The 9,396-nt window shown below is 45.0% G+C and overlaps 1 protein-coding gene across 1 annotated transcript; it reads left to right on the forward strand.

Annotated features, from left to right (window-relative positions):
- The first annotated feature begins 7,284 nt into the window (after positions 1–7,284).
- On the forward strand, positions 7,285–8,211 carry PERCC1 (proline and glutamate rich with coiled coil 1). The gene has a single exon (XM_075585061.1). The coding sequence runs from the start codon at positions 7,298–7,300 to the stop codon at positions 8,102–8,104; it is 807 nt and encodes a 268-aa protein (XP_075441176.1). The 5' UTR covers positions 7,285–7,297; the 3' UTR covers positions 8,105–8,211.
- Positions 8,212–9,396: the final 1,185 nt, after the last annotated feature.

Consider the following 9,396-nt stretch of genomic DNA (forward strand, 5'->3'; position numbering starts at 1 on the left):
GGTTCAAACTGTGGAGAGACTAGGACAAGGTAAGGCAAGGCTAGACACAACAGAGGATCCGCACACAGCTACACTTAGTTATGCTCAGCAATGCATCTGAGCACTGGCAGGATATTTAAGCCCCAGGAAGCCAATGTAGAGGAGGTGCAGCCCCAGAGGAGGCCGGGATAGGTGCAGGAGGACAAGGGGCTTATTGGGTCTTGACGCGCAGCTGGTGTTCGCCGTGCAACATCAGGTGAGTGCGCCATGTGCGGGGGAGGCGCAGCGCGTCCGAGAGGGCAGAGCCAAGCTCCATGAAGAGTTTTAAAAGGAGCGGGCGCGCGCGCTCTGTAATGGGAGTGGGGTTGCGCGCACCAGCATGACGGGGAGCAAAGGTAGCGGCAGCTGCAGCTCTCTGGGTAAGAGAGGAGGGAACACGCTGCAAGGGACGTGTTCCCTGATTCCTCACACTTACATACTACCACGATCGGGGAGGCATAGGGGCTACGGGACTCCGTTACGATGTCTGCTGTCTCCATCTCCTTTAAGACGTCCCTCACATCCTCTAAATCTCTGGGAGCGATGCGTCTGGAACGCTCTCAGAATGGTGTGGCATCATTCAGCTGGATCGTGTGCTCGGCATTCTTGCTGCAACCCTCATCCATCTCACTGATGGAGAATGCTTCCCGGCGCTCCTCCAATTTGGCACATAACCGCTTCTTCCAATCCACGGGCAGGGTCGATTCCCATGAAGTCGAACTGTAGTCCGGCCGGCACTTCTTGCATGGTAGTGGCGCTCACATGGGCCAGGGATTCCATGGGTGTAAGTGGGTACATCCGACCCAGTGCTTGACCGGCATCAAACCGTATTTGGAATCCCTGGTCTGCCTGTTGCCAGCAATTGAAGTAGCTTTTCCTCTCGCCGGGCCTGTCGCTCATCTTGCTGGGCCTGTTGCTCAGCTTGTTTCTCTGCTAGCTGGAGCTGTTGCTCAAGGAACTGAGAAAAAATTGTCTCCATTTTTTCCCCCCGTCTGTGTGTGTGTGTGGCCCTTCAGATACAGGGCCCGTCCAACATCCCACTTCTGACACCATCTGTGGCAGGATGGCCTGTAGCCGAGGTCAGGGAACAGTCCACACGTGTAGTTTCAGGATAAATGAAAACGTTCAGTGGCTTTATTTCTCCACAGCAACATAACATGCGGGTACACTGTCCCTTTAAGCAAATAAATCCTGCTTCACGTTGGGAGAAAACTGACTAACACAGCAGTCCTAGCTAGCAGGCTGGCTGGCTAAACCATACCCAAACCGTAAGAGTCTTTTTAAGCAGTCATGCAAACAAATGAAAGAAATCTTACTTTGGCTGCAGTAAGTAGTGTGCTGTATTCTTCTGGCTAGCAGCACATCTATCCATGTGCTCTCATCTGGGACAGGCAGCTACTGCTGGTAACAAGATCCTTATCTACCTTGCTGGCTCTCAGGTGTCAGCTTACATCATGATTAGCTAGCTTCCACCTGAGTTAACCCTTATGAGTGCTGGATGAAGCACTCAGACATATGTTTCCCAGGCATAACTGATAGGGGTTGACTTCACCCTGTCACAAAGTCCATAAACCAAAGGTCTGGAGTAGAGAATACAGCGTAGTAGGGGTCGTGGAGTGGAGAGAAGCACGTAGTAGAGGCAAGCCGGGTTCGGTACACGAGGGTTCAAACTGTGGAGAGACTAGGACAAGGTAAGGCAAGGCTAGACACAACAGAGGATCCGCACACAGCTACACTTAGTTATGCTCAGCAATGCATCTGAGCACTGGCAGGATATTTAAGCCCCAGGAAGCCAATGTAGAGGAGGTGCAGCCCCAGAGGAGGCCGGGATAGGTGCAGGAGGACAAGGGGCTTATTGGGTCTTGACGCGCAGCTGGTGTTCGCCGTGCAACATCAGGTGAGTGCGCCATGTGCGGGGGAGGCGCAGCTCGTCCGAGAAGGCAGAGCCAAGCTCCATGAAGAGTTTTAAAAGGAGCGGGCGCGCACTCTGTAATGGGAGTGGGGTTGCGCGCACCAGCATGACGGGGAGCGGAGGTAGCGGCAGCTGCAGCTCTCTGGGTAAGAGAGGAGGGAACACGCTGCAAGGGACGTGTTCCCTGATTCCTCACACTTACATACTACCACGATCGGGGAGGCATAGGGGCTACGGGACTCCGTTACGATGTCTGCTGTCTCCATCTCCTTTAAGACGTCCCTCACATCCTCTAAATCTCTGGGAGCGATGCGTCTGGAACGCTCTCAGAATGGTGTGGCATCATTCAGCTGGATCGTGTGCTCGGCATTCTTGCTGCAACCCTCATCCATCTCACTGATGGAGAATGCTTCCCGGCGCTCCTCCAATTTGGCACATAACCGCTTCTTCCAATCCACGGGCAGGGTCGATTCCCATGAAGTCGAACTGTAGTCCGGCCGGCACTTCTTGCATGGTAGTGGCGCTCACATGGGCCAGGGATTCCATGGGTGTAAGTGGGTACATCCGACCCAGTGCTTGACCGGCATCAAACCGTATGGGGTGAGGCGAAACGTTCTGTATTGCCACTTTGAAGCTATTGGAAGGGCAGTCTTTCACTCCTTCAGTTCTGGTACCACTCAGATTCCTCTTTTGGCGTCCTCTTCAGGTATAGTCTCTAGGAAGAAATACCAGTCTGCGTTGTCGCGTGCCAGGTATCTGGGCACCACAGCCATGCGCTTCACTCCCCCTGGTAGCATTTCGGTGAACCCCTTCTCTAGATTGAAGAATTGTCCGAATCCGTCTTGGGCAGAGATCCTGTAGCAATCCTCTTTGAAGACTGCGTGGATCCGTAGGGAAATAGGGGTAGTTCACCCACCTCTTGCAGATCAGCTCGGATTAGAGCCCGCACCACATCTGCGTTGGTCCCCAGTATGATGGAGGATCTTGGGTGCTCTCAGAACTCAGGACTTATTAAAGCATCCACTTCCATGGAGTAGGTCTTGTTGGTATTCAGTTGCAGTATGTCCAACCGTACTTGAAACACACCATCAATGGGGTAGTCTTCCTTGGTGAGGCCCCATAGTTTCCTCTTCTCCGCCGACTGCATAGGCAAGTGTTTGAGGTGCAAGTCATAGAAGGGCAATAAATGATGGTCACTTGAGACCCCGTGTCCAGTAATGCAGAGGTGTAGATTCCTTCCACCATGACTCATATTATAGCCGTAGGCCACACCCGACTGTAGGTGTCCGGTTGGGGTGCCTCTTCAGGGCTTGGCGCTGGGGTGCTCTCTGAGGAGCTTGCGGGTTGCTGTGTCATTTGTACTGTGAAGGCCATGTCTCCAGGAGTGGAAGTCCTTGACTTTGGACAGTCTTTTGCAAAATGACCTTCTTGGTTACAGGTGTAACAGTGGTTACTTCGGTTCGCACCGGCACTAGGAGGTAGGAGCTGATCTCCTAGGCGTCGAGAAAGTCTGTCGGGACAGGTTCTGGGGAGTAGGGTCATCAGACTTCTCCTTTGCGCTGGACTTCTTTGCTGGAGTCGCATTACTCTCCCCCTTGGAGGATTCACGGGATGCCCTGGGTGTCTGAAACCACAAATGGCCTCCTGTATTTGGTCTATTAGATCCTCAAAGTTGGGAGGATTTATGGTGGAGATCGTACAGCAGATCCTGGCCACGAGGGGTTGTGTGATCGAAGCTCCCCGCAACAATTGCTTGATTCTATAATCATCCAGCTCGGCCGTGCGGGTGACCTTCTTGTTAATCAGAGTCCACAGAGTCAGCTGCAGCCGTCATAGAAAATCAGATGTCTTCCCCCTCCTTTTGCTTGAGAGCATAGAACTGGACGAGCAATGCAATGGGGTCGTCTGTAGTGCCATAGGCTTTGGTTAGAGCCTGGATCAGGTCTTGAGTAACAGCCTCCTCATGGCACTCATGATATAGTCATTCGATGTTGGCAGAGGGGCCATTAGGCATTCCATGATTCTTTGTCTCTTGACAGCATCCGTGCACTCCACTCTGGCCCTACTTGCACTGCATGGTCTCGTCACTCTTCAAATGCAGTAGGCTGTGACAGTGAATGGAGAGATGCTGCAGCCAGTTCACCGAGTGTTAATCTCCTCAGACAGAGAAAGCACAGCTGAGGACTGATTAAACAGGGGCTGAACTATCAATGAAACAAGTGCTTTAAAAAGCAGGAAGTTGCTCACACAAGGTGAGCTTGTTTTTCCACGTGAGGGTGGAGAGAACTCTCCCGGCTAGGAAGCCGTAGCTGCTGCTGCTCTGGTCCCCCAGTCCTGCGAGGAGCTTTGCTGCTGGGACCAGCTGGGACCCCAACCCAGGATAAAGATAAACATTGCTGCAAGGCTGGACACAGCCTGCTCCCTGGAACCGTGTTCCTGTTTGCTACTGGAGCTGCAACAGATAAGACTTTATTATTATACTTATTGGTTATACTTTGTGTAGCGTATGTTTTTGGGCATTACCAGATTAGCTGGCTGCCCTGTTAGTAAGGGCTCAAGAAATAAGTTAGTTTCCCTAACGGGAATAGGCTTTAATTTCTAGGAAGTACTTTTTTAAAGGGACAGTGCACCCGTACTTTATTTTGCTGTGGCTAATAAACCACTATAGTTTAACGTTTCCCAACGTTTCTAGTGTCTTACTGACCCCGCCGAGAGGCCGTCCTGCCACAATATATACCACAGAACGGTATGATCTATTTTTTTTTGGATTATTGAAGCACGGCTAACACGGTACTGATACCTCTATATATATATATATATATATATATATATATATATATATATATAGGGAACCATGTTAAAAATGGTTATTGAGGCAAAAAGTGACACTGTGTGCTCATTTGCATGTCATTTCCCAGAATCCCTTGCTGCAGTGGAAGTGCTGTATGCTGGGTGATAATGGGGAAAGGCGGGGTTGCAGACCTGCCTAAGACATGCAGATGAGCATACAGCTATATTTGCATATTTGCTTTCCTGTGGAGGGTTTTTGTCACTTTTTTTACTCACCATAACTTAACTCGGTATTATGGTTTAGCCTATCCCATAGCCTCTCTTGCATTCCCAGTAAAATCAACCCCACACTGATGAGACCCATCAAGGTCAAAACAGCTGTCTGTGGGTGGTTTTCTGGGTATGCACCTTAACCCTGGCTGTGCTCAAAGCTGTGACCATGCAGCAAGCTTAAGCCTATAGGGAACCATGTTAAAAATGGTTATTGAGGCAAAAAGTGACACTGTGTGCTCATTTGCATGTCATTTCCCAGAATCCCTTGCTGCAGTGAAAGTGCTGTATGCTGGGTGATAATGGGGAAAGGCGGGGTTGCAGACCTGCCTAAGACATGCAGATGAGCATACAGCTATATTTGCATATATATATATATATATATATATATATATATATATATATATATATATATATATATATATAAAAAGAAAAGAAAAGAAACAGGTGCACACCTAGTGCATTAAAGTATAACAATTTAGTTTATAGAACAATAAAAACAGTCGAATGCCCACTCACAAAGGTACACGGTTTAAGAGCAGGTATGAGATAGGCTCTCATAAGCCAGTACTGCCGTAACCTTCTCCTGTTTGTTCTCCACGTGGTTCGAACAACCGGAAGTGGCGTCCCTCCGGTCAGGCGCCCCACACAGGAAGTCCCTCCGGGAACCAGCACCTTCAGTTCCCTGCTTCTGATCAGTGCACCACCGGGGGAAAAGGATCCAAAATTCTTCTTAGCCTCACACAGCCTGCAATGTCTCTCAAACAGCAGTGGTAATGTCCGTGGGAAAGTGACACCTCAGTCTTAGCCATGCCTTACGCGTTTCGTCATCTATGATGACTTCATCAGGGCAACCTGCCCTTACCAGGGATTACGGCACAGGAGGAGGATAGAAATATAGCCCATTTTCTTACCAGGGCTACAAAGTATATGGCATATATGCAGGACACCATACTGTATGTCTAATGTAGCTCATATTAGAAAAAGGCACTAAGGCATATATACAGGGAAGTAAGAAAATTTGGACAAGGGAAGAGCACTGAGTGAAAGTATATACAGTGAATATAAATGTATTTCTGAAGGAGAATAAACAGAGCACTGTACACAGCATAACCAGTACATTGAAAAGTACTTATCTGCAATTACTTTACTGAAAAATGTTTCAATATCTACCACAAATTGGTACAGAGAGGCAAATATTTTCATGCTTGCCCAGCTTTTCTTCTGGCCCATTCCCACCTATAAGGAGAGCCATGGTACTTCCAGAATATATAATAGTTCTATTAGAAACAAGTCATGCAAAAAAGAATCTGTAGAATACTTGCTGTGTTCCTGCTGCTGCGACATCCTGCTGTGTCAGGCTGCAGGACGGTACAGCAGCAGGAACGCCACAAGTATTCTACTGACTCTTTTTTTCTTTACTTGTTTGACGTTTGGCTTTGCCCTGATCTGCAGAGTCAATGACCATCGGAACGAATCTATTAAGATAATCCTTCACCTGATTACACAACTGCAAGAAAAATAAAAGTTAAAAAGTATTCCATGGCCCGAGGGCTTAAATCCATAATAAAGCCAAACAAAAGATGGTCAAAGTAAAAAATAATCCATGCTCTATTGCCTAGGTCCAATTCAATGCCATTCTGGAAAAACACCTTCAATCTTGTTTGAAACCATAGATCCTTAGTTGAATGAGTAATGCCATCCAGTGATTTCTTTCAAAATTAAAACTCGTCTTTTTACCATGTTCCTCCCACAACCAATGACTACCATCTCAGTGTGCTGCCCTGTCTGTCAACCATATAGCAGGACCATGTGTTAAATCTATCTAATTAGTTGCTTTATTTAACCAATCAGATTGCTTGTTTTAATTATGTGTTTATTGAATAAAAACCCTTAGTCAGATGAGATTTACACCAACTCAGACTTGGATTTACTGATGAACAAGTTAAAATCTCTACAGCAACATAAATGGTGTGAGCCCGATGCAAAAATAGTACACAAATGAGATTTAAAAAGGCAATGGGCGTATTTTATTTGACAAAGCTGATGATTTTTTGCAATGATAGACTACGCTACTTTATGCCACTTTAGGAGCTACACTGGTGTTTTGTAGAGCTAGAACAACAGGGTTTTTTTTTTGCATGAATACACTATATTTTAGTTGTTTTCATAAGTCTTCCTTAATTTAAAAAATAAAAAACATGATATTTAGCAGTGTTAGATTGTTCACACATTTACTAGCCTTTAGTGGCTGACTTTCATATGGTCTTTTCACTTTTTTTCTTTTTAGTTTGTCTTTGTACCACAATGGCGGCTGGTGCGATACAAAACCTTTCAGAATTCAAACTACCACCTCCTTTCCAGTTCCCTATCTTACATTCACCTCTGCACCCTGATATGGACTGCCAGGAATCTTCAGAGGAAGATGAAGAACTGGAGGAAGAGGAAATAGATGAGATGGAAGAGGTGATGCCAACAGCTCTCAAGTCAAGAAATAGGACACATAACCATCACCAATTTCATGATGAAAACAGTACTGAAATAACCTTGCAGCTTTTGAAATTTTCTGAGCTCATCAGCTCTGACATCCAAAGATATTTTGGCTGCAAAACTAAAGAAGAAGATCCAGACTCCTGCAACATCTATGAAGACTATTTTACACCTGGAATGTCTGGACAGGAGACGTATTACACAGATCTTGTGAGGATTGCACAAAGCAGAGACTATGATTATGACAATTCATATAATCCTCTCACACCCCCAGTAGAACTGGACCAAAATATATTAAGATCTGTCTGCAGCAAAGATGGCCCTAACAAACTGGGACCATTGACTGAGTTGTTTGATTTTGGCCTTCGCAAGTACGTCAGGCAAAGGATGGCTACTGGCAAAGATATTAGGCTACAAAGGTTAGATAAGAAATATGCTCATATTGTACCCATGCACAGACGGAAATTGCCCTTGTCATTTTGGAAGGAGCCTTCCCCTGCCTTGTCATACATTATAAATACCAATGCACCTGATTTCAGTGACCTGCTGGCAAACTGGACCTCTGACACAAACCATGAATTACAGTCTGAAAGCAGGGACCTTATCAGTGAATTCAGCAGATAGGCCAGAATATTGATGAGCATTAAAGGCACAAAGCATGCTCAAGTCCGTTATAAAAGCAGCCATTATAGCTCCCACTGGTGCATTGTAGTGAGTCACACACCATACCCGCGGGAGCAGACAACATTTAATAGAATTAGACCGAGTGAAAATAGTGCAAGACTACCACGCTATTGCACCCGCTGGTGCATGCAATAACATCTGTTCCACCTGTACTGTTAAAGATATTGATTTTTTTTTAAATCCCTGATTATCTAAAATGATGGTGTCTCTTGAAACCTCCAGTTTCAGATATCTTAGTACGTTAGCATGGATCATTCCAAGTGCTGCCCCAAAGTTCAAAGCTGGCTGCAACAATCTTGTTGTCAGAGATGTTGGACTTCGTTAGTCGATTGTTGAATAAAAGGATTACCATGGGACTCAGTATAATTTAAAAGTCTTTAAAAGAGGAAACTTTTGGGTATTGGGTAATAAGCATTGCACTTTTAAGTGAAATTTCAACTGTCTGCTCAATAAGTAGTAAGGATATCAACTGACTCCAGGTTTACTTGGACAGAGAAAAACATTATTTTCCTAGAGCTGCCTTGGATTTTGCAACTTTTGTTTATCCAATATTTGTTTTACAAAACAAAAAAGGTCTGTTTCATTTTATGGCCTGAACTGTCTGATAACCATGCCTATTGCATTATTGCAGGCTTTCTACAAAAGAAAGAAAATGATCAAACAAATGATTTAGCTATTTTTAGAACTTTTGCTATGTGTATGTCTGTATATATATATATATAGTGCAGAATAAATGAGTTCTTCGCAACTGGACTAACACGGCTATTTTCTGCTACATATATATATATATATATATATAACAAAACAAAACAGAAATAATAAAGGAGCGCCTAATGCAACAACCTGCCTAACTGTGAATAAGTAGCCAACTGCGTTGATACAACCTATGGGGTGGCTAAAGTGGAATATTATAATTAAAAAACCCTATGTGATTCTAAGATAAAATGTGTAATAACTTTAATACAAAGTGTACATGACAAAATTGTTAAAAAATGCTTCTGGAAAAAATAAAAATATATGTTGTAATACAAAAAATATCTAAAAAAATGAAAAATATAAAAAATATGAAAAAATGAAAATAAAAACTTTTTCCAAAAAACTATTAAAAACTTTTGAAAAACCTTAAAAGTCACAGAGTCCTGTTCCAAGTGAATGCATCCAGGTATAGGCAGCCCGTTTATAAGGGATCACAACTCCCTAGGAATACCTATGAAAGAAAAAAGAAAAGAAAA

This window comes from Ascaphus truei, unplaced genomic scaffold, assembly GCF_040206685.1.
Source record: "Ascaphus truei isolate aAscTru1 unplaced genomic scaffold, aAscTru1.hap1 HAP1_SCAFFOLD_889, whole genome shotgun sequence".
Classification (NCBI taxonomy): domain Eukaryota; kingdom Metazoa; phylum Chordata; class Amphibia; order Anura; family Ascaphidae; genus Ascaphus; species Ascaphus truei.